At 48.1% G+C, this 26,205-nt stretch overlaps 2 protein-coding genes across 2 annotated transcripts; one reads left to right on the top strand and one right to left on the bottom strand.

Moving 5' to 3' along the window:
• Positions 1-6,893: 6,893 nt before the first annotated feature.
• LOC124691883 lies at positions 6,894-10,048 on the bottom strand. The gene is made up of 4 exons (XM_047225164.1): positions 9,894-10,048; positions 8,892-9,103; positions 8,476-8,696; positions 6,894-7,679 (listed from the first exon to the last, which is right to left on the bottom strand). Exons 1-4 carry the CDS (start codon positions 10,010-10,012, stop codon positions 7,044-7,046), a joined length of 1,188 nt encoding a protein of 395 aa, XP_047081120.1. The 5' UTR covers positions 10,013-10,048; the 3' UTR covers positions 6,894-7,043.
• A 14,602-nt stretch (positions 10,049-24,650) lies between these two features.
• LOC124689839 (GDSL esterase/lipase At2g04570-like) lies at positions 24,651-25,807 on the top strand. The gene is made up of 2 exons (XM_047223304.1): positions 24,651-25,040; positions 25,121-25,807. Exons 1-2 carry the CDS (start codon positions 24,651-24,653, stop codon positions 25,805-25,807), a joined length of 1,077 nt encoding a protein of 358 aa, XP_047079260.1.
• Positions 25,808-26,205: the final 398 nt, after the last annotated feature.

Genomic DNA, 26,205 nt, shown 5'->3' with positions numbered 1-26,205 from the left:
GCGAACGCACGGAAGGGCTCCAACCCCAACCGGCGTCGGTCCACAGGCTCCGGCCGTGCTCATGAGCAGCTCCTCCGATGTTATTCAGCTAGCTTGGGTCATTGAGATGGACCAAGGGATTTGGTTACCGGATGAAGTATCGTGGTTACCGGTAATTCTCATCTCCCTCCGGTAAATGAATTTATCGGTAAAAAAATCTCATTCTATTTGAATTTGGTTTGAATTTAGACCGATTGGTTTGTCCAACCTAAACCGTATGTGTTCCCTCTCCACTATAACACCATACCCCAATTCATTTGTTCGAATCTTTCACTTCCTTCTCCTCCAAACCTTATTTTCAAAATATTTAAATATTTTCCAGTTTGAAATTTAAATTTTGTTTGAGAATCTCGTCTGGTATTTGACCGGTTATCTCCGGTACCCGTGGTTACCGGAAATCCCAGTCCCCTCTGAGATTTTTTTAAAACCGGTATCCAAAATCCGCACAGCTCTGCCTGGCAACTCCATGGACGTGGGTTGCTGCCGAGTGCCGACGTGGTGGTGCTAGGGCTCCGGTTGTCTCCCTCACTTGGAGTAAGGGGCGGCGATGGGGAGGGCATGGGTTGGCTTGGGCACGAGGCGGAGATCCCCAGCTGCATCGGCACTTCGACACGGCGTTCCTCCTCCGGCAGCAGGAGGCCTCCTCCTCCTCCTCCTCCTCCTCGAGGGGCGGTATTACAGGGGCACCCATTTGAGCCTACACACAGTAAGTACAATGGGCACAACCTCATCTTGCAGCTCCGATAATTGCACAAGGGTGTCACTTTGTGCATTTTATTCATAATGAGAGCGTCACTAAATGCAGGACACCCAACGAGTCCGGCGATGACTTGCTGCAGCGCATTAGGGAATGCCATCAAGAAACTGTGTTCGTGAAAATAACAGAAGGTTGAAGTGAGTTCTAAACGATTCTTTTTTTTATCAATTGTAGATGGAAGTGAAAAAATGATAATACTTTTTATTCTGAACCTGTAGGAAGGAACTGAATGTTATTTGCACTCTATAAGCTCTAAATGATGTCTTATTTCTGAGATTGTAAATGAAAATGATAGTGTTGTTTGTTCTAATCCTTCAGAATGCACTTTTTGTTGAATGGGTTGATGACGAGTGGTCTCAAGCTCTGAAAGAAGCACTTCACAAGGAAGATTGCACTAAGTTCTAAACAATGCTTTATTTCTAGATTGTAGGTGGTAGCGAAAAAATGACAATGCTTTTTATTCCAAAACCCTCAGGAAGGAACTGAATAAAGTTTTTACTGCATAAGCTCTAAGCTATGTCTTATTTCTTCGAGTGTAGATTGTAGTGAAGAAAACGGTAGTGCCTTTTGTTCTAATCCTTCAGAATGCATTTTTGTTGAGTGGGTTGATGATGAGTGGTCTCTACCTCTAAAAGATGCATTAATAATGCTCTGGAAGAAGGTAGATTTTGTTGACAATGTGAGAGCTGACCACCTACTTTGTTTGGTAAATGAAATGAACCCGACATGGCAGTACCGTTTTGATAGCCAACTAATGGTTTCGTCTGTTGTAGGGTGACACTAGCAGTACTGAAGTAAACAAGCACAGGGGCTCTCCATCTAGGAAAGCATTGCCGAAGAAAAGGGGGTGTGATTCAAGATAAAATTGATGGTTGCTACCTGCCACAGTTTATACTAAATGGCATGTTTAGCTGTATATTCCCTACATGAAACTACATAAATTAATACATAATATTTTCTAATTTTATGATCATAATAAATCTGAAAATGCGATGTTTTGTTCTCTTCCTTCTTTAATGTACGCCTTTACCATTATAATTCAGAAAAATGCAAACTATAATTGTTGCTTCAACGCCTATTACATGATTTGGAAAATTAGTCATAGTATGTGAGATTCATGATTCCATGTTTATTTCTTCAGGCCTCATGATGTTGGTGCTTTGTTTTCACAATGTTGTCAGAGGATAATTACCCCAACATAGATCACCTTTTTTTAGGGAACAGGTGAATCTTTATTACCTAGAGATGACTTACACAGTTATTGTATGGAACTCTTCATTTGAAGATTGTTAGCATTCTTGGCGTGATGAAATTCAGATCAAAGTTATAAAAGGCTTGAATTGTTAAAAAAAAATAGTTTATATGTCAACCAGAAGCATTGAGATTGAAATGTGTATGCCAGATGTCAACGCCAGAAATCCTTACAGTCCTTCTCTATTGTGCTGCTAAAGCTTGACCATGGCTCCATCTCAGTCTGAATGTTCTGCCAGAAGCTCGCCTCTGAATCTGCTGAGCACAAGTGGCAGAAACTAGGCAAGGAACTACCTTTTCAATGAAATTCCGAACCAGGTGATGCCACAAAATTTGCACTCAAAAAGGGCCTTTAGTTTTACTAGGTCTGTCTACTCAGCCTTCCATTCCTCTATGAAGTTCACATCATCACCTCTGGTGCGTAATTTTTCTTAAATTCAGATTGGTTGGCGTGCATGCAAGTGGTAGTATGGTACCCTTATTCCTTACAAAGGGTAACTTAATCCTCACAGATAACAGTGCTATTGAACCCATGTCCTGACTATAAGAGCATGCATGAGCTCCCACACACCAATGAGGCAAGATAATGCATATACATGTAAATATCGATTAGTGGACTGTATGTGGTGAGGATTTATTCCTTTGGCATGTTAGCAATGCTTATTTTTTGGGTGGTATACACTATTATTTTCCCCTTAATTCTGATATATCTAATATTTGATTTGTCCAACATGAAGCAATAAGAAATATGTGTATGATGACTTCGCTGCAATCTTTTTGGCTGCAATTTCAAATTGTTCAATGTTGGACCATGATCACTGGTGTGGTTCGAACAGAATGAGAGACAAAAAAGTTCCAACCTTCCAAATTATTGGCCTTCAGATAAACAATTTTGCTTTTATGCTGAAGTGTTCTATTTTCTTTGATTCATGTTTTTGGAACACAAGTTTAATTTCATGATCTCAACTCAGAGTCGGAGCAGGATTAGGATAGTCTTCAGGCTTGCCTGTAATTGATCTTGCTGGTGGTATTTTAAATTCTTTCAAACGTCCTACCCTCTACTAAGGCCTTTCGTAATAATGAGGGCTGGTCTATAGACTCAGTTATTTGCACTTATTTTGCTAGCAATCGGTGATGGTCGTACTGTTTATGTACGATTTCTTTTGCTCTTCCATTTGTGGGACTACCATCCATCTACTGACCTCATGATGTTAGATAATCCATTGATCAATCTGTTACAACCGAATGATTTAAATTATTTGATGATGCGCTTTGCTTTGAGTTACATGGTCAAGAAACAGATTGCTTTTGATTATGCGTATGTGTTTTGCCCCATGTCCATATTTACGGACAGGCTAATGTCTGACTATTCACTCTTGAAATGCTACTATCCACGTTGTCTTTGATATTTAAAGATGTGTCGCATGAACAATGTAACAGACTCTGAATTAATGTATTCCGGTCTTTCAATTGTTTTAAAAGCCATCTTTGAAATTGCATTCAATTGTATTTAGAGGCATTTGTAAAATATAATTATTTTTTGAGGCATTTTTAAGAAGTGCCTAAAATTATTTTTTGAGGCATTTTGAAAAGTGCCAACAAAACTGATTAGAGGCATTTCCCAAGTAGTGCCTCAAATTATAATGTAAGGAAGTTTTTTAAGTGCCTCAAAATATCTATTTTGAAAGGCATTTTTAATAGTGCCTTAAAAAATCTATTTTAAGGGGCAGTTTTGCTCACTGGATCGAGAGGGAAGTTCATTGACGCTCGGTTCCCCACCCCAAGCTTTCTCAGTCGCCGGAGTACACAATTTTTTTTGGGGAGAGCCGATGTTCTTCTAGATTCGTCCAACGCACGGGTGGAATTCCATTGTACAGATTTCTTCCAGAGTTCATGTACCACTGGTCTAGCATTATTCCGCAATCCTGTTCCACGGGTACAGGTTTTGCGTCTGTCCTTGGCCGGTCTCCTCACTGGCTCACTGTCACCGCCGTGACCAGCAACCTGGGCCACCTGTACAACCGTACAGGCATCCAACAATGTATTCCATATTTATTGCTGCTCGTAAGACAGCCTTTTCTCACCGCCTCAGCAATTTTCAAGATTTTTGTGATCCAGATAACGGGATCATATGAACCCGGGAGCCAATGTTAAAAGAATTAGTACTACTTCTGTCTATAAATAGATGCCAAAAATTTATCTAAATTTGAATGTATCTAGCCACGATTTAGTGTATAGATACATCCGAATTTAGATAAATTTTTGGCATCTATTTATGTACTCGTTTACACTATCCAGCGATTGTACAATTACGATACTTTATCAAACACGACACATAAGAGCATCTCCAGCCGCGTCCCCCAAACCGTCCCCCAAAGCGATTTGGGGCGTGCCGGACAAAAAAAGCGTTCCAGCCGCGTCCCCCAAAGCCCATTTTTGTCCGGCGCGCTCCGATACGGTGTCCGGCGCCCCGAGCCCGTCCCCGTCCCACAGGGGACGCTCCGGGGACGCCGGACACAACGAGCGAGGCCAACCGACGCGGGCCCGACGCGTCGGCGGCACGGGGAAAATTCGTCTCACACTCCCGCCAAATCCCGCCGCTCCCGCCAAATCGCGCCTATACCGCCGCGCACGAGGCCTCCCAAAACATATCCTGCCGCCGATTCATTTCTCCTCTCCTATCCCGCCGATTTCTTTCTCCCTCCCGCGCGTGCACCCGCCGCCGCTACCCTCTCCCCATTCCATGGCGCCGCCGACAGCCCCCAAAAAGATGGCGAAGAAAGCGGCCAAGAAGCCGCCGGGCAATGCGACGATAGGGGCGAAAGCGCCGTTCGCGAAGCCGCGGAAAGGCGCCGGCTGCGAAGAAGAAGCCTGAAGGAATGACCGAAGATCAATGGCGACAAGATTGCACTGCGCCGGAAGCTATCGACGGCGGAGCGGAAAGGACGGAGGGCGGTGGAGGCTGGAGAAGAAGGCTCGGGCGGTGCGCCGCGCCACCGGCACGTAATGGCCGGGTGTATCGCCGCCACCAACGCGAGCCCATGGAGTACGTCCATGCCGGTGTACGTTCCGGAGTGATCTCTCCGTCGCAAGCCGCCTTCTACAACGACGGCCCCTCCGCCACTCCCGGGTGCGTGACGCCTAACTTGTCGCCGCACTACCGGGATGCGGCCGCCGCACGGCGGCTTCAGCCCCAACAACCTCTACTCCCCGGCGTACGAGCAGCGCGAGCCAGGACCCGGTCCGGACGGCGACCCTTTCACCGGCCGCGAGGGTCCGCTCGAATACGACGGCGCCGGTGCTTGAGGAGGACGACGGGGTTGAGGAGGAGGACGACGAGGAAGAGGAGGGGGTGGAGGACGACGAGGAGGACGACGATGAGGACGAAGAGGGCGGCGACGAAGAGGACGACGAGGGTGCCGGTGACGATGATCTCGTGGAGGTAGACGCGGACGACGTGAGGACGAAGAAGAAGAAGAAGAAGAAGAAGAAGAAGAAGAAGGCGTCGGGCACACGAGGCCCGAAGTGGACGCCTACGGAAGATCAATGTCTGTGCGAGTCGTGGGCGACGGTGAGCCATGACTCCATCATCGGTGCCAACCAAAAAGGCGGGAAGTATTGGGAGAGGATCAAGGCCGAGTTCGATGAGCGCAAGCTCATCAACAGCGACTACCGGAAAGTGACAATGAAGAGGAGCCAGAAGGCAATGTCGACGCGATGGGCCATCATCCGGGCGTCGGTGAACTCCTTCCATGGGTACCATCACGACTTAGAGACCCGAGGCGACGAGCGGCGCCGACGTCGGCCAAGCCGGTACGGCTTGTTTCTTCCATAATCCGTAGCGCCCACATTGTGTTCGATGAAATGACTACTGCTTCCTTTGGTTAGTTTGATCGGGCCATGGAATTGTACGCCAAGTACTCGGAAGGTCACAAGTCTTTCGCGCGATGCATTGCTATGGCAAGCTCAAAATGAATGAGAAATGGCGGGCGACGCGCATGTCGCTGTCCAAGGGGAAGGACGCCATTGATGCGGACGCGCCGGCGGCAGCCGACAGGGCGTCCTATTGGCAACAAGGCTGCCAAGGCCGCCTTGGCCGACGCTGCGTCGTACGAGAAGACGCGAGGCGTCGATCACGAAATGCCTCGCCGACGTCTCCTCGACCTTTATCTCCCGCGACAAGAAGGCCGACCAAAGGTGGGCCGAGCTGCTCAAGAGGCAAGAGGAGAAGGCTCGGAGCTCAAGAAACGCGAGGGACGACATGTCCCTGCTCGGGCGTCGACGAGAGGGAATGTCTCCCCGGACGCGAGCGGCGCACAGCTTCTTCAAAGGCCGGATCCTCGACGACATCGAAGCCAAAATGGCGGCGGCGGACGCGGCGGCCACGGCAGCGGCATCGGCACGGCGGCGGCGCGGCAAGAGCGAGGCTGACGCGTCTTCTCTTGCTACACCTGCGTCGGCCTCCGCGTCGGCGACGGAGCGAGACGCACCATGCACGGGAACAGGGCGGATCGCGACGAGGTCGTCGTGCTCGACGGGCCTGCGTCGACTCGAGGACACGACGCCGTCGACCAACCCCTTCCCCTTCTTCTAATCTGCATGCACCACCGGTCTGTAATATGATCGCGCGCCCAGTACTTTGATCGATCGCCGCTACTCTGATCGCGACGAATCGGCTCGGCGGGAACGATCTCTTTTGAATGCATCTATTTGAATTTCTGATTGGGGGCGGCGTTTGGGGGACGCGACTGGGGAGCGACGTCCCCCAAACGCGGCACGAACAAAACACGTCCCCCAAACGCTCGATCCGGCGCGGTTTGGGGGATGGTTTGGGGGATGCTCTAAATAGTGGTCTGGAACATATATAACATGACTGTTAGAGATACTAGGTAACTAGTTCTACATCTTTTACCATACGGCTGGAAACGCCAAGTGGATACAGCTAAACAGCTTCGGACAGGGTAAGGTATCCTCTAGTTCTAAATGGTTTGTTGCATCAGATACCATGGGCCATCAGATCACTCACTGTCGCGAGGCAGGACCAACCGACAGTGAACCGAATCGTGCAGAAGTTAAGCTTGCATATACCAAGGCTCGCAGAGAATCTCTTGGGTGTCAAGACTGTCACAGGAGATTCTTCATAGATATCTCCATTTCTCTTGTAAGCCTCAACAGAGAGTTTCAGTCCTCCATCTTTCTCCACACAGACAACGTGTCTGGAAAGGGTGATGACACCATCAGCTAGATCGACACGAAACTTTCCGTCTCGAGCATCAAGCAGTACGAAATCTTCATCTGTGCTGGAAGTACCAGAGACAATACGGATTCCCAAGTTCTTGGGCCACCGGCCTTGGATAAGTTCCGCGGTGATGACGGTGGCCTCGACCGCTCCGGCGATTAGTGCGGACGTGAGCTCCAGTGAGCAGAACTGGCTGGAACAGCTGCTACGCACGAGGTTGCCTGCACCACCAGAACTGTTACTACTGAAATCGCGTTTGTATACTAGCACGTTGGAGATCAAATCTTTGTCTTCAGGCTCTGTGCTGCCCTTCACTTTTAGTTGGATTTCGACGTCGACAGGGCCGGTGAACACGACCGCACGAGACGGGCCAGTCAACAGCAAAAATGAATCCTGCAACCATCGTTTGTAATTGTTAAGAAATCAATTAACTACGTCCAGATACAAGGATACAGGACATAGCCAACCGACATAAATGAAAATGAACATTAACCTCAACAAAGTCAGCTAAAGAGCATAATCTGACCCAAAAACTAAATGAAAATAAACATTAACCTCACCAAAGTCAGATTCTAACACCTATGTCTTTGCAGAAGCAAAACTGGCACAACCATTGTTGGTAAAACATTCCTACGGCTATATATTCTCATTTCAATAGCGAGAGGATGCTCAGCGCCGTAACTTATTTCAGACTCAGTGTATGATAAAAGACAAAGCATGCAAGCTGATGATTGATGGTGGTAGCTGTACTAATGGCATAAGCAAGGTAATGGTGGCATCATTGTTGTTGAGTGGCTGAATAGCTGCGGGATGCGGGAGGTTACACATAAGGTGTGTGTGCCATTTACAGTTGGTGAATATGTTGATGAGGTGGAGTCCAATGTGTTGCCAATGGAGGTGTGTGGATTATTACTTGGACATCCATGGCAGTATGATCGTAATGCTATGCATGCTGGGAGAGCTAATACATATACATTTGTGCATGATGGCGAACAGAGGATATTGAAGCCTATGACAGATGATATTATCAAATCTAATGTGGTGCTGGTTGTGCGCAAGGATAAGGTGCACAGTGATCATTTTGGTACTTCAAGGTTAAATTAGATAACGAGACAGTCACACAGTATACTTGAAAACAATCTAGTGGGAACTTCCTCTCCCCTCCACGAGCAAGAGAAATAAGGAAAACCTGTTCAGTGAGAAATTGGCAGGCATCCCTTCCGCGTCTGAAGATAATGTTGCGATTATGATCCACAGAGTCTCGGGTGGCAACCAAGCCATAGACCTCAAGTGGCCACTCGAGACCATCATCAATCTCTGTGACTCTGATGGAGAAAATCTGCAAGCAAGTTTTGACACTTGCATGTGGTGGGGTGGGTTTACATGTGAAGAGCATGGCTCTCACACAAGCTGCAGCAAAGTCTCAAATCAGTCAAGAAGTCAAACAATAAATCAAGGATTCAGGTTCAGACATATAGGATACAAGCTAGCAACAAGGGAACTGATCTACTTTTTTTTGTAGGATCAGTAAGGGAACTGATCGAACTGAGGCGTGCAGTAGGAAGAAGATAAGCAAAGCAAGAACCAGATGGTTAAGTAGATTACTGTAGTCTTGGAAGAGGCCGAACTTGCTGCCCCAAGAGTATTCCCAGTCACGACGGTATGAAACCAGGTCTTTCTCCTCCACTAAAATACCCATGACTGATTTTCCTTTGTCGGCAATCCTCCCAGGTAGTTGCTCTGAGAATGAATCAGCTAGTTCTTCCACCATTTGTGCTGATGGTGTCTGCGCAGCACTTCTGACATGTTCCTTGGGTCTGAAGGGGAACAAGCTCGATGAGTATGATAATTTATCTTTAAAATGCATATTATTCTGAACGATAATTGTGCTATATGCAAGTTGATAGAGGTTACAGATCTGTACTAACTTGAAACAATGAGCATTATTCTACATCTATGCACAAAATTTAGTTCTCTCCCGGCATTGATCCACAAATTAAGTTCCATTTGAGATATCAATTGGTACCATGTTGCTTCCCCTCCCCTCCTCCCCTGGGTAACACGCCACACCCTTCAGGAAGTAGCAACCCTAGAATCAATAATTACATAGAACTGGTTGGAGCCCTTTCACAGTTTCACTAGTGCATTGACACTTACTCCATAACTAATATACAGGACAAGTCTAATACTCCTACTACTAATGTTACTAGGAACTCACCGGGCGCAATACCAATCCTCAACGTTCTAGACAAATAAATTTGGGCGTTGGATGGGAGTCTGGGGGTCATTCATGTAACGGATTGGTGGGAATTAGGAATATTGAATCCAATTTCAAAGTAGTTGGTTTAAAGCTAGTCCCTTTCACCATTGCACGTGCTTGCTGTTGCATAGAATTTCTTCGAGACTCACCTAGCATGCATCTAGATTGAGCTAATTCGCGAGCAAAGAAATAAAGTTATAAGATGGGTTTGTATTCGCGCTTGTTATACAGAAAAAAATCATTTTCTGCCCTAAAAAACCTTACTTTTCAGCAGTGATTCAACAGCCGCGCAGAGGGAATAGAAAGCTCAAGGCCTAAAGGGGAAGGGGGAGGCAGTGGGATCTCACCCAGATTCACCGGAAGAGGACGGAACGGAACCGGCCTTGCGTCGCGTTCTACTACGTTGTCGGCGCTTGCGGCGGGCCTCGCGCTGCTGCTCGGCGCGGTCGAGCTCCGTAGAAGCCATTGGGGAATTTCTGGCTAGGGCTGTCCCTCTCCGCTCCCGCTGCGGCGGCTAGGCTTTGTGGTCGCGTCGCTCAAACCGTCACCCAAACGGTTTTGGGGAGTGTCCAAATAAAAAAAACGTCTCAAAGCTGATTTTTATTCGGCACGGTTCGATACGGTGTCCGGCACCCGAGTCCGTCCCCGTCCCACAAGGGACGCATCGGGCACACCGAACACAACGAAAAGCGAGGCGAAACGACGCGGCCTGACGTGTCAGCGGCTCGGATGCTTAACCGCCGCCTACGTAGCGACGGTGCAGTTGCCGGGAAGCGGAACCGTCGCATTGGCAACCGCGTCGACCGACGCGCCAACCGCCGGAATGGAGCGCGGACTCCTCGGAAGAGCAACCGCCGCTCTCTTCGACTTCTGCGCCGCCGTTCATCCGCGCTCAATAAGACCCGTACGTAGGCGCTTTCGGATCTTCAACCGGACGCCATTGATCCAAGCTTCCAGCGATGATGAGCTACACCTCACAGCTTCCATCCGACACCTCCAGCGAGGGAAAGTTTGCTGGATTTCGCCATTGGTGGGACAGAACCCGGACGCCCAGCAGCGGCGACGATTCCCTGCCGGCACTTGACAGCGAGGAGTAATGGCTGGGCGTGGAGGAGGACGCGGAGGAGGAAGGGTCTGAGGAGGCGGCGGCGGCCCGTGCGAAGGCGGAGGCGAACGCGAAAGCGAAGGCCAAGGCGAAGGTGCAGCCGGCGAGCACCAGCGACGACGAGGAGGACACTAGTTCCTCCGCGAGTCGGCCGACACCGCCTCTTCGGAAGAGGTGACGAGCAGGAAGCGTCACCGTGATGACGACGACGAGGCGGGGCCATCATCGAAGAAGAAGACGAAGTAGTTTAAAATAATTTATATGTAATTTAATTATGTTTTTCGAAGTTTTATATGTAGTTTGTTCATGTTGAACTGATTTGAATATTAGTAAAGAGTTTTCTTCTATCTATTTAAATTATTTTAATGTTTGGAGGCGGCGTTTGAAGGACGCAACTGGGGAGCGACGTCCCCCAAACACAACACGAACAAAACACGTCCCCCAAACGCTCGATCTGGCGCGCATTGGGGGATGGTTTGGGGGACGCGACTAGAGATGCTCTTAGGCTCTAGATAGACGGATCCGGATGAGTAACCAAAACCGCAAACTCCAACCGTGTTTCAATTTTAGGCCCCAATCGTGTCCAAAGCAGATCTCGATATTTGACTGGTGCGGATATATACTAGTAACTTTTCAGGTTAGAATATCTCCAGCCGTCTCCCCGGAAGGCCCTCAGAGCAACGTACAATGCTAGAGAAAGTATGCTTTTCCTTACTTCGCCACATCAGATAGAGAAGGCATTAGATATAAGTCATACAATGCATTATCTATTACAACCATCTCTAGCAATTAATACGAATAATTAAATTTTGGTAGAAAATTTGTTGCTAAGAGAAGACATATGTGATACAATGGAGAAAATAGTCGTGATCCCTTAGCTAAGGGAAGACAACATTCTCTCTCTTCATTCTCTCTCCTCCAACTAAGCAAAAATTTGACGTGACATCTCTAAGGGAAGGTTGTCATCACCGCATTGTATGTGCCCTCGGACCCTTTTTTCATTCGGATGGATGAAAACGGCCCAGTCGCGTTCCCGGAACCTCGTTTTCGCTCGGATTTGGGCTTTCATCCGTACGGCGAGCCCAGGTCATCCCCGGCCCCCGGGGAGCGCTCGAGGACTCCGAACGAAACGAAAGCGCGGGAAACATCAAGAAAACTTCCCACGCGAATGGTGGCCTCGACTTGTCGGTGACAGAGGTCAATCATCTTCCGCGCGCTTCAAAAGCCTGCCGCCGGTCAGTCTTCGCCGGACGCGTAGCTTCCACGCGGCATCGCCTTGGATTCACACGCGGCTCCCTCTATTTATCGCGGAAACTACCGCATTTGGCCGCATTCAACACCACCATCTCCCTCCTCTCCCCAGCCATGTCTTCTCTCCCCAATCCGTCTCCAGCGAGCAATGGCGGGCCACGGCGCGGCGAACAACGGCTTCGGCCGTCATTCCCTACACCAGTGGGAGGCGGTACTCCTGCACATGGCGGGCTACCCGGCGCCGTCGGACTTCCGCGTGCCCGGAGGATGGCGCCTGAGCGCGGGGGGCGTCCCGATCCCGCCGCTTCCGGTGGGAGGCGACGAACTCGACACCGCTATCGATGTTGTGCGGGTCACCCTCAGCGAGGAGCAGCGCGCGGAGGAGCGGTACCTCGCCGACAATTACGACGCCTGGAACGAGTTCTTCCATCTCCAGCACGAATGGGAGCTCGCAGCGTACGACGGTCCTCCCGCTCCTCCAGCGCGTAAAAATGCCGCCGGTCGCCGCCGCTGGCGGGGGCGCCGGTCCGCACGCTCGCCAATGTGCTCGCGCACATCGAGGCCGGCAACTCCCCCCTGGGGATGCCGCCATCGGCGCCGGCGCCGTTTCGGCACGCCGTTTTTCAATTTTAGTTTAGGTTTCCATCTGGCCGAATTCAAATATATGTACGAATTCGGCCTATATATGTACCAACTCGCCTATATATGTTAAATATCTTTAAATTTCGCTTATGTTCGAACGAATTTTGCCTTGTTTTGTCTGAATTCGCCGTTATTTGTCAAAAAAAATCGTCCATCCTAGGCTTGCCGCTGGGAAAATGGGCTCCGCATGTGATTTGGGCATTACGCTTCGGCTAACCAGTATTACGCTACCTCCTACGGCCCAACCAGGGGCCCATGAAGATCATCCACCGACCAAGGTGAGCCGTTATATCGATTCCAAAGAAGAATTCTTGATGAACAAGGCAAGAAGACGAAGAAACAAGGAAAGTTTAGATGAAGAATTCTTTGTAACCTAATCGAACCCGGACAGAACTCTCGAGACTTGGCCTACAATATAAGGGCCAGGAGAGGGTATGCCGAGGGACATACAATCATTGCAGCCAAAACCACCGCAAGTCTAGAGCTAGGTCATTAGAAATCTTAGCCTCTCGACGAGATCATAGTCTTAGCCTTTGGCTACCCCATTGTAACCCGATAATTTTGATAATCAAGATCAGATAAGCAGGAAGTAATGGTTTTACCTCATCGAGGGCCCCGAACCTGGGTAAATCTCTCTCCCCGTTTGTTTGGTATCCGATGTCTCGTGTCATTCTGCAGGATTCCGTCAACCCTAAGCCCCAAAAGGTGGGCATTGCCGAGGAGCACCCTCGTCAATTGGCGCCGTCTGTGGGAAACCTGTCGGTACAAGGCATGTCATCGGCAACTCCGATCATATCAGCAGCGTTCATGCTGGCTTCACGAACACCTTCATGTCCAAGAAACTCAGTTCGTTGTGGTTCCTTCGAGTACACACCACGCGTTGAGGCCCCGCGTCCGATCTCTTCGGAGTTACGCGGCAATATGGATGCAACCTTCGGTGGTGTCCACTTCATCAACGATTCCAAAGGATTTCTTCGACTTCCCAGTTCAAACGCGTCAAGCCTAAGAACTTCGGCTCCAGAAACCATTGTTCCACCTACAGCTTCGGTAGGCTTGGCTAGGAATAGCAGCAAGAACAGCCGAAGTCGCTTCGATAGCAGAGAGGAGCAACGGAAGAGGCGAAGGGATCTACGGCGGTGAAGAAGAAGAACGAGCCGCAAGTCACCTTCGCCAGTGTGAAAGAGGATGCTATAAACGCAATCAAACAAGAGCCGCAGTCGTACACCTTATTTATCAGCCACGGAACAACTCGATGCGCCATGTTATTTTCACTCTTATGCCGACCCAAAGGATAACATCGAGAATGCCACTCATTTACTCAAAGAGTGTCAGCAGTTCCTCGACATTCAGAAATTCTGCGACGAGCTATGGTTTGAATCAGAGGCAAAAGCTCGTCCATCGAGAATGCCACTCATTTACTCAAAGAGTGTCAGCAGTTCCTCGACATTCAGAAATTCTGCGACGAGCTATGGTTTGAATCAGAGGCAAAAGCTCGTTCAGCAGAAGAAAGGGCAGTAGCCTACACTTACTCTCAACGACATCAATATTTGCCAGAAGAAGATATCTACATACCAACCAAAGTTTACCCTGCATCTCGAGGGAAAGTCAACATGATTCATAAGACTAGCTTTTCGAAGAGAGAAGCTAAGAAGTTTTCACGAGAAATAAAATTCGCAGAAGTGGCTATGGCGGAAGTACCCGATTATATCGACTGGTCGGATCAAAACATCTTGTTCAGCAGAGCAGATCACCCGATAGCCGTTCCAAGGCCCGGTCACGCTGCCTTAGTTCCCAAAGCACAGATTGGAGGATACAACATGAGCAAAGTGTTCATGGACGGAGGAAGTGGTCTGAACCTTTTATTTGCAAGCACAATGAAGGAAATGGGATTAACAGTCGATATGCTAAAAGAATGTGACACAGGCTTCCATAGCATCATCCCAACCCGACCCGCTTATCCCCTTGACAAAATTTCATTGGATGTAGTCTTCATCACACCTAGCAATTTCAGGAAGGAGAAACTTGAGTTCGAGGTGGTCAATTGGGAATCACAGTACCACGCCATCCTCGGCAGGCCAGCGTTCGCCAAATTCATGGCGGTACCTCATTACGCGTACTTGAAGTTGAAGATGCCAGACAATAATGGGACAGCAATAACTGTTCACGAAAGTTTTTCTCGTTCTGGTAACTGCGATAGAGATTTCCAGAAGATCGCTTCAAAGTTTGGAGATTGTAAGGGTACATTGCCCCTATGTGTGGTTTTGGTAATTAATGACAACCCCTATGGACTAATGTTTTCATTGAGTTTATATGAAGGAATATTCCATAGGTACTACTTGCTCTCCATGTGTTGGATTCAAGTATGGATGCCATGAAGATAAAGGTATACCTTGTGTATTGGCATCAAGATCATCGGTATGAAGATATATATGTGATATGATCAAGAAGAAGAAATGAAGATGGAGTTCTTATGTGGAACTCAATATTAGCCATGCTCTATCTTATGTGAGTATGAGAAGATACAAGGTTGAGTTGGGCAAGTTCAAGATGAGCATCTCAAGTGGATCACATGCTTGAAGCTTGCCGTCCATTGGTGATAATGGACATGTGAAGATGTACATCTATGGAGCTTTCCCATCATGGTGTATGGGGGAGCATTTGTGAGTCTTCACGAAGCAACGATGATCAAGTTGAGGCATACCGGCTTGTATGGAGCTTGAAGAGCTATCATCAAGATCAAGCGGGATGCGCAAGGCAAAGGTATGGCTTTGCTAGGTTTTTCCTTTTACCGGTCTCAAGGTGGTTGATGGGAGACCGGATTATAGGATACATAGCCGCACTATTAAGAGGGGCTTTCGGTTGGGTAACTTGATCACATCGTCTTAGGGAGCTCAATCCTTTGCATACTTTGCATATCCTTATTGCTTCTTGGTGTTTATCTGTGTGAGGTTCTTGAGCTTGTTGCTAGCTTTACAACAAGCCCAAGTTCATCGAAAACGGAATCCGCATGCATCTTCTATTGCGTTTTCGAGTTTGGACGTCTTCACCGTTTATTGACGGTGGGAGACTCCCTCTCTAAAATCATCTAAAATGTTCTGAGAGGAGTCTCCATATTTTTGTTGGGGTTCTATTCATCGTTATCTTTCCAACAAAATTGGTTTCATGTCAATCGGAGTTCGGGAGCAATAGTTATTAAAGAAAAGGTAAAAGAAGAAAAAGAAAAAGAAAAGAAAAAAGGGGGAAGGCCCCGGTTTCCGCCCGGCCTGCCGGCCCGCACGCCGGCCCACCCGGTCGACCGGGCGGCCACCGGCCCACGCGCCAGCCTGGCCCAGCTCCCCCTCCGGTCAGGCCGGTTCTCCTACCGGGCCGCCCGGCTGGCACCCCGGCCCAGCCGGATTTCGGACCGGACCGCGCGCCCACAACCTTATCCGCCGCCCACGCGCGCTGCATGCCTCGCCCAGCTGCTGGTCCGGCTGGGCCGGACCCCAGACCGGCCTGGCCGGCCACAGCTCCGGTCAGCCGGCTGGGCCGCCGGCTGGGGCACGTTTTTGAGCCGTTTTCTGCCCGTTTTTCTTGTCTTTTTCCCCCCAACAGTTTTATTTGCTCCCATGCTATAAATAGCTCTTCTTCCACCTTGAGCAACTAGTTCTTCCCATTCTCTCACCTCCATTGTTGCTATTTGAAGAACTTGCTCTCCCCCTTGATTCCTCCAACCATTCTTGCTCATATTTGAGGATTTGAGAGAGGAGATCTAGATCTACACTTCCACCGATCCATTTCTTCTCTAAGTGAGGGAATCTCTTGGGATCTAGATCTTGGAGTCTTTGGTTGACTTTCCCCCTTGTTCTTCCTCTCCAATCTCATCCTAGCATTCGTTGCTTTGGTGGGATTTGAGTGTGAAGGACTTGAACACCTCTAGTGTTCTTGCTTTGCATCATTGCATAGTGTTGAGCTCTCCACCACGATTAGTTCGACTGAGAGACCGTGAGCTTGTTACTCTTGGAGGGTGACCTCCTAGTTGGCTTGGTGATTGGTGCTCCGATGATCTCTTCAAGAAGATTGTGAAGAGGCCCGGGCTTCTCCTTCGTGGAGCGTGTGAAGTGGTTGTGGAGCTTGCCATCTCCGGAGCGGAGGAAAAGCTAACCATAAGGAAAGGGCCATTATCCTTCGTGGGTGTGGTTCGGAGAATAGGGTGAGCCTTCGTGGCGCGGGGAATCCTTCGTGGGACCTCCACTCCTCCAAACGTGACGTACCTTGTTGTAAAGCAAGGGAACACGGGAATACATCCTCGTCTCCGCGTGCCTCGGTTATTTCTATACCCGAGCTCTCTTTCCTTGTGATAGCCATCGTGCTTGAAGTACATATATCTTGCTATCACTTGTGCTACATATATCTTGTGCCTATCTTGCTTAGCTCTAGTTGCTATTGTTACACTTAGTTGAGCTTAGCATATTTAGGGTTTGTGCTTGTAAACTAAACGATAGTTTAGTTCCGCATTATTACAAGACAAATCCGTAAGAGTTTTTAATTGCCTATTCACCCCCCCTCTAGGCGACATCTCGATCTTTCAGGAGTCACGGAAGAACTTAATGCACTTGACGTTGTCACTGATCATACACAGCCACCTGCCGATAATTGGAACGCAAAATCCGATGAATTTGATGTTGCCAAGGAAACCAAGAAGCATCAAGTGCATCCCTCTGATCCGAAGAAAACGGTCAACACATCAGCAGATCTCGCTGCCGCATAGGAAAGCACGCTCATCGAGTTCCTCTATGAGCGCTGGGAAATATTTGCATGGGAACCATCCGACATGACAGGTATTTCCAGGGAACTCGCTGAGCACGCCCTCAATATTGACCCCAATGCTAAACCTGTATAGCATATGTTACGTCGTTTCTCAGAACCAAAAAGAAAAGCTATTGGTGAAGAAGTTAATCGGCTCCGCAATGCTGGTTTTATTCGGGAGCTCAAGGAAGCCGAGTGGGTAGCTAATACAGTCATGGTGCCAAAGAAAGATACGACAGTTCTTCGTATGTGTATCGATTACACAAGCCTCAATAAGCATTGCCCAAAGGATTATTTCATGTTGCCTTGCATCGATCAAATAGTTGACTCCACAGCAGGTTGCGATCGTCTCTCCTTTCTTGATGCTTACTCAGGATATAATTAGATCAAGCTCAAAAAAGAAGACCAGGAGTTAACTGCATTCATAACTCCGCATGGCGTTTACTGTTACAACGTCATGACCTTTGGATTGAAAAATGCAGGTGCAACCTATTAGCGGTGCATGCAAGCCTGCCTTGGAGAGCAAATTGGCCGAAATATTGAGGTTTGCATCGATGACATCGTCGTCAAAACCAGAAATGCAGCTACTCTCATCGATGATTTGAGAGAAACTTTCGACAATCTCGACAGATACAAAATCAAGTTGAATCCAAAGAAATGATTCTTCGGGGTACCAGGAGGCCAAGTACTCGGGTACTTTATTTCAGCCAGAGGGATAGAAGCTAACCCTTTGAAAATCAAAATTGTTCTTGACATGGAGCCGCCCAAGAGCTACAACAGGTGCAGCAATTGGCGGGATGATTGGCAGCACTTAGTAGATTCATCACAAAACTGGGAGAAAAGGCCTTACCATTTTACCAGCTGATGAAGAAATCTGAAAAGTTCGAGTGGATAGCAGAGGCACAGGATGCTTTCGAAAACTTAAAGAAGGTCCTGTCGACCTCTCCAGTCCTCGTGACTCCACAGGAGCCAATGCTGCTCTATATAGCTGCAACTGTACAAGTTATCAACATTGTGCTTGTCGTTGAACGCGCAGAAGAAGGGAAAGTCCATGGCGTGCAACGTCCCGTTTACTACCTTAGCGAGGTACTTACACCAGCAAAACAACGATATCCTCATCACCAGAAGCTGGCATATGCAGTATGGAGGACAACGTGCAAATTACGGCATTACTTCGCAGAGCATCCGATCATTGTTGTCACCAAAGCCCCATTGAAGAACATACTTACCAACCCAGAGGCTACAGGTAGAGTATCTCAATGGGCTATCGAGTTAGCACCGCTTGATATTTTTTATGTTAACCGAACAGCAATCAAATCCCAGGTCCTCCCCGATTTCTTGGTTGATTGGATCCAGTCATAAATCCCGGCAGCACCCGACATGTCGGGGTCATGGATGATGTATTTCGATGGATCTAAGCGAAGCACAAGTGCAGGGGCCGGAGTAGTGCTAATCTCGCCGCAAGGAGACAAAATGAGATATGTTCTAAGGATGAATTTCTCATTGCCAACAAATTAATAATGAAGCAGAATACGAAGCATTATTACATGGGATGCGTATGGCCAAAGCATGTGGAGCTACTCGTCTAGATATCTATGGAGATTCGAATCTCGTGGTTCAGCAGTTGATGAATTTATGCGACGCTATCAGCAACAACATGATTGCTTATCATCAGTTGTAACAATCGATGGAAGCCAAGTTTTAAGGCTACGAGCTAAAACACATCGGCAGAGCCAGCAACGAGGAAGCCGACGCTTTGGCTAATATAGGCTCTACATGCTCCTCTATTCCAGATGGAGTCTTCTATGAAGTAATTACTCAAAGGTCCATTAAAGTAAAAAACTTCGACACCTCCAGAAGTATCGGCTACTGACTCGGGGGCTATGCTCCAGGAAGATGCCGAAGATATTACTGATAAATCTAAACATCAAGTTCTCCTTCTCAAACCTTTATGCACCGAACCTTTTCTGGCATATTTGATGGAGCAGCGATTGCCAGATGATCCGACGGAAGCTAAACGCATCGTGCGTCGATCTAAGGCCTTTGTCATAGTGGATGGTGACCTTTATAAGCGGAGCATATCTGCCATCTTCCAACGGTGCATCGCCATCAACGATGGAAAAGCTCTGTTGCGAGAAATACACGAAGGAACCTTTGGTCATCATGCAAGCAGTAGAGAACTTGTGGCCAAAGCTTTCAGAGCTGGGTTTTATTGGCCAACAGCAGCAGCCGATGCAAGAGACTTAGTTTGGAAGTGCGACCCTTGTCAATGTTTTGCACCAAAACCAAATGCACCTGACACGGATCTAATGACAATACCTTTGCCCTGGCCCTTTGCACAATGGGGACTTGATCAAGTTGGTCCACTACCGAAATCATTGCCTGGTGGTCACACTCATGTATTGGTAGCAGTTGATAAATTCACCAAATGGATAGAAGCCATACCAGTCACTAATCAGACAGCCAAAATTGCTGTCAAATTCTTCAAAGGAATAACTTGTCGTGTTGGCATGCCTCATAGCATCATTACAGACAATGAAACTAACTTTGATTTTAAGGAATTCCATCACTTCTGCAACAACAATGGTATCAAGCTCAAATTTGCTTCGGTTGCACATCCTCAGACCAACGGGCAAGTGGAAAGGATCAATGGCCTAATATGTGATGACATTAAAAAGCACCTTACAGGTGCAGCTGGATCTTGGGTCGAAGAATTACCGTCACTACACTGGAGTTTGCGGACTACACCAAATAGGTCAACGCAATATACTCCATTCTTCCTTGTCTACGGAGCTGAAGCAGTTCTACCAGCCGACATTCGCTTTGAAGCACCTCGAGTGCCCACATATATAGAGGCAACCTCTGTTCACGCACTACAAGATGATGTGGATCTTCTTGATGAGGCTCGAGACATCGCCTTAGCCAGAACAGCAGTATATCATCAGGCGATACGGAATTACCACAGTCGAAGAGTTCGCACTCGAAGCTTTAGCGTTGGCGACCTAGTACTACGGCTGAAACAAGAAAGATCCTTGAAACTTGAATCTCCATGGGAAGGACCGTTCATCATCACTGAAGTCATACCAGGAGGAGCTTATCGCCTCAAGAATCCTACTTCGGGAAAAGATGTTGGGAACCCATAGAACGTTGCACACTTGCGACGATTTTATGCGTAGAACTCGACATTTTTTCTTTATTACATAAATGCTTCTAAGCCTGTTACATATTATGAATAAAACTTCTGGTTCAGCTTACATTGTTATCTCTTCACTCGAACAAATGTTCGGGCTTCTTTTATCGACTACTACTCCCATCGGGAGCTTCGGCTAAATTACGCATCATAAGCTTACCCGGCAATACTCGGGGGCTGCAAAGAATTATTACAATGTCGATATTAATTAATTCTCCTATCGGGAGCTATGGTTATCGACGTATCGTGGTTTTTTCCGGCAATACTCGGAAACCATAAGTATTTATCAAAAAATAAATTCCATCCAAGCCTCAAATAAATTTACTAGTGCTGCAGTTGATGGAAACAATACAACATACAAAAGGCTCATACCGGTGCACCGTGTTACGAAGCCAAGAAAAAGCGCCTAAATCCCTCGTTTATTCGAAGGGTGTCGCTCTTACAAAACATACAAAGCGACTCTACAAAAATTGCGATTAGTACGGGGTCATCTAGTGAGCAAACTGACCTGATCACTCAGTTGCCTTCGACAAAATATTTCAGCTGGACTTACAGTTCAACAATTCATAATGATGTTAAAAAGAACATCAAATACATACAATATTACTCCTTGCAACGCAAGGTTATCATAAAAGGGAGAATTTCTTTACAAAACTTTACTACATACAAGAATACTTAAAATTTCTATCATGGCAAGGTCCCTTGATCTTCCTGATTCTTCAAATCTCTTTCGGTACCTGCTTCCATCCTAGAGACAATAATATGAGCAGGATGTCTAGCTATGGAATAATATTGATCTAATCTTACGTTAGCATTAGCTATGGATTCTAAATCCATGGTCGGATGGCATGCTAAAACTGAAGCAAGTGCAAGCTCGGCTCCAGCAAGAAGTTCTTTGCGCACCAAGGATCGAATTCTAGTCTGAGTCTTGAATCGATTGAATAAAGCAGACAAAATTTCGGGTTCTGGATCCAATGGAAACATGGTTTTCCATACCATGGTTAGATGAGCATGGTACTTGTCGAAATAATAATGAACTCTCTCAGCTCGATACTCGAACTTTGCCACCATTACGACCTTCGATTTATTGGACCACAGTTCACACTTCGGGTGGGTAATATCGGTCATTGCTGCAATCTTCTCATGGATTCGCATATTCTCTTCTGATTCATCGGAAGCAACGACTTTTGAAGACAAAGAACAAGTTAGCGGAAGATTATTCACAGAAGTATCAAGTGAAACAGAAAAGAGGTGGCTGACTTCTTACAACTTAAGCTCTCGGTAGCCACACGAAGACGATCTAAAGCATGTTGTTCGACCGCAGCAGCAATTTCGCTCTTCTTCTTCACCAAAGCTGTCATAGTATGAAAGCTAGTCATGTCTTTATTCAGTCGGAAAATTTGATCGTGCAAGCGGCGTGCAAGCTCCGATTCATCAACAGCAGAAGAATCCAAAGAAGTTTCGACACGAGAAGAAGAAGTCGAAGAAATCTGCAACAAAACATTTAATATACATTCTTAGAAGAACATCGACAAAAGGCGGAAAACTCCAATCCGGAGCGCACAAAACATTTCATTCAAAAGAATGTTAAGTGATGAACAACTGAGCCAGCTTAATTCAGTATAGATTAAAAGTCGAATGTATCCGGGTTACAACTAAAAATTAGTAGGCAAGGCTTAATCAAGCTTGTGCTGATGAACTTGGTGCAGCCTCGGATGCAGCTTTCTTCTTGTCCTCTTCAACCAATTTGAGGAGTCGATTAGCGCACAACACTGAGGATTGTTTGAAAGGTTCATGGTCGACAAGACAATTATTGGCATCCACTGGTAGTGCCTTGGATAGATTCTCCATCTCAGAACCAAGTCCGTGCCCCATCAAAAGTTGTAAACTAAGGACTGCTCCATAAATATGAGAGTGTCGCTTCAATACCTCTATGGCTTCCGAGGAGTCGACGAAGAAAGTGTCCGCCATTTCTTGAAGAGTCTTGTTTTGATCCAACTTCAGGAACATCATCGAAAATAGTATTGACAAAGCCCTCTTGGTTTTCTTCAAGAGATCTTGGAGTTGGTTGCTGGATTCAGTTGCAAATGAAAGACAATCCTTCCTTTTCGAGTCCACCCGAATCTTGTTTGTACGGTCGACAGGCATGTCGGCAGTACCTAGAAAAATATGAAGAAGCAATTCATCGCACCAGGAAGGTATTCTGGATAAGTATCATACAAGTATGAAGAAAAGTTACTTAGCAAACTCGCAATGGACTCTCGAAGGGCACCTTCCTTTTCATCAGCTTCAATGAAATCCTTGTGCCTTGCCTCCTGCTCGTCCTTCATTTTCTTCCTCAACTTCTTCAGCTCGTCCTTCAGGATTATATTTTCGTTTTGAGCTTCGGCTGTAAGCCTGTTAGCTTCTAGCACTTGATCAGCCCAAGTCTTAACAGCCTTGCGAAGCTGGACGTTCTCTGACTCCAGTCGAGTGAATTGTTCAGCAAAATCTGCCACAACGTCAACTGTGGCATAAATTGGCTACAACAAGAAAATTAAGAAGATTATGTCAGAAAATATAGCAGACGTATCTTAACCTATATTTGGTCCTTTTCAAAGAGCCAAACATCGGCTCAGGGGAGGCCACCACGCTGCCCGCGGCCAAGCAGTCGCGCCGCCGCTCCGACGCCACCCGTCGCGCCGCCGCCCGTGAAGACGCGCAGCCGCCGGAATCCTCGCCGACCTGGATGCACCGCTGCAGAACGAGAAGACCCCGCGCCCTCCTCCTACACGAGCGGGGAAAGGCAGCTCCGCCGCCGCCGGCACCGCGCAGGATTTACCCGGCGGCCTGCGCCGACGGCGGCGGCAGGGGAGGGGGAGGAGAAAGGCGTATGCGCTAGGATTGGGTTCCACCCACCCGTCGCCCGCGGGAGCGACGGGGACGGGTACCGGTTCCTTTCTCTGAAGCTCATAAGTTTATCTACATCCTAGAGTAGTAAACAAGAAGTGGGTCTCGGCTGCAAGCTCACCTTGTTACAAAAGCGAAAAAATGCACCGGGAAGTACAAACCTTTGATCAGCGAAATATACATTGTTGAGCATAAAATACAAAGAAGAAATAAAAATATGTGCCTCTAAAATTACACGTTAAAATGTGAGGAACTACCCACTTTTAATTTATACATTTACACGTAGATTCATTTATTAATTCCACATCAACGCAACTATTTTACGTCCATGTATCGGAAAAGAATCAGGTAGTCTGCTCCATAGGTATGTCTGCGTCTCGCCTAAACAAGAGCTAGAAGAATAAGTTACATTGTTACCCATTTACATGCTCGTCTCATTGTGGCGTCGATGAAGGAATGCACATGGGTCAACGTGTCATGGAGATAAAGTGTTGGGGAAGCACAACACGCGCATGTAAGGTGCTGGGTACCGGCCTTGTGGTGGAGCTCGGTAAAAAGTAACAGGAGAGGGACTAAGACAAAATAGGAGTGAATGGGGTGTAAAAGATCAGAAACATTACCTAAACCCTTTTCAAATTTGCTTACCTTTGGTTAAAATGGTCAAAATTGGTAGGGGCACCCAAGGCGCGTGGCGACGAGTCGATGCGTGTCGTGCATGTCAGGTTGGTGGAGGACTGAAGGCGGATCAACGACTGGTTTTATTTCACAAGACGGAAAGAGGGGTTGTTCAAACCTCCACCATCTACCTATCTAACCCTAATTGTATACCAGATTGTTTGATCGTTGTGTTCTCTAATTCTTTTTATCTCGTGGTAACACACGGACATTTTGTTAGTAATTGACATTATGTTGACCAAATTGATAATCTAGGGATACACGTAAGGTAGTACTTAAAATATGAAGCTCGCAAGCACGACCTTACTTGAACACGATCTATCCTGCTGTAGATGATTGTTTCCGTTCAGCTCCTGCTGATCGGGTTGCCTCCCAGGTTGTCTGACGGGCACCCAAAAAAATTTCCCCCATATTTGCCTTTTTCCCAGCAAATTGGAAGCTTCCACCATTGGACTAGTAGCGGTTGCGACTCTCAGCATATCTGAGTCTCCAGTTGCTCGCCTACTCGCAGAAAGCCACAAATGGCAAGCAGTGAAAACGGCACGAATCGGCAGAGGAAGAAATATGGCGTACCCAAACCTGTCTCTGCGGCGTCACCTGCCGATCATCTTCCTGCAGCTGTGCGTCTTCTCGGGCGAGCCGGTGGCGGCCAAGATCTCGGCCCTCATCGTGTTCGGCGACTCCACGGTCGACACGGGCAACAACAACTACATCTCCACCCTCGTCAGGAGCGACTTCGCGCCCTACGGCCGCGACCTGCAGCTGGAGAACGGCCGTCCCACGGGGCGCTTCTGCAATGGCCGCCTCACCGTCGACTTCGTATCCGAGGCGTTCGGCCTGCCACCGCTCGTGCCACCCTATCTCGACCCGAGCAGAAACATCAGCGACCTCGCCGCCGGCGCCTGCTTCGCCTCAGCCGGCGCCGGCTACGACAATGCCACGTCAGATATTTTCGTAAGCCGTCACAGCACGAAGCACACTGACATAGTAGTTTCTATTTGTGGTTTTCTGTACTGAAGCTGTAAAATTGGCAGTCGGTGCTCACGATTTGGAAGGAGCTGGAGTACTTCAAGGAGTACGCGGCCAAGCTGAGGAGCTTCCAGGGAGACGACAGGGCGCGAGAGACGCTCACGGAGGCGCTCTACCTGGTCAGCATGGGCACCAACGACTTCCTCGAGAACTACTACGCCGTGCCGCGCGGCCACGCCAAGGACTACCACACGGCGGCGGCCTACGGCACCGACTACCTGCTGGGCGTCGCGGAGTCGTTCGTGCGCGCGCTTCACGCGCTCGGCGCGCGCAAGGTGGACCTCAACGGCCTGCCGCCCATGGGCTGCCTCCCCATGGAGCGTGCCCTGCTGGGCGGCGCGTGCACCGAGGACTACAACGTGGTCGCCGAGGGATTCAACGCCGGCCTACGCGCGCTGATCGACAGGCTCAACGCCGAGCTCGACGGCGCCAGGGTCGTCTACGGCGACGTCTACGGCCCCGTCGCCGACGCGCTCGGGCGCCCCGCGTCGTACGGGCTGGAGAACGTCGAGGCCGGGTGCTGCGGCACCACCGGGCTCTTCGAGATGGGGTACATGTGCAACTCCCGGAGCCCGCTGACGTGCGCGGACGCCGGGAAGTTCGCGTTCTGGGACGCCATCCACCCCACGGAGCGCCTCCATCGCGCCCTCGCCGACGCAAAGATGAACACCACGCTCCACGTCTTCCTATGATTCAATCCAATCGGCGACAACCTAGCTGATGTATGTTGCCTCCACGCTCCAACTCGAAATAGTATATCCATGCAGCAAAAAATCATCCTAATTCATCACAACATCTAAGTATATCCACGCAGCAAAAAAATATTGGTATGCAACAAGTCCACATTGGTTGCCTCGAAACATCTCTTGGACATGGCCGTACGGCAGGCATGTGCAGCCCGATCGACCGCACAAGGCCTCCCGATTTAGAGGAAATTAATATGTTAAACTAGTAATCTAATGACCGATTTTGCTTAATTGGATCTCAATCAATTCGATGGGAGATGCTACTATACTCCATTAAGGCAGTACTAGTGCATAGGAAATTTGCAATCGTTTTAACTCCAAACGCCCCCAAGCTACCCACGCCT

Source organism: Lolium rigidum, chromosome 2 (assembly GCF_022539505.1).
Source record: "Lolium rigidum isolate FL_2022 chromosome 2, APGP_CSIRO_Lrig_0.1, whole genome shotgun sequence".
Lineage (NCBI taxonomy): Eukaryota > Viridiplantae > Streptophyta > Magnoliopsida > Poales > Poaceae > Lolium > Lolium rigidum.
Note: the sequence above shows the minus strand (reverse complement) of the source record. Positions and strands in the feature narration are given on the sequence as shown.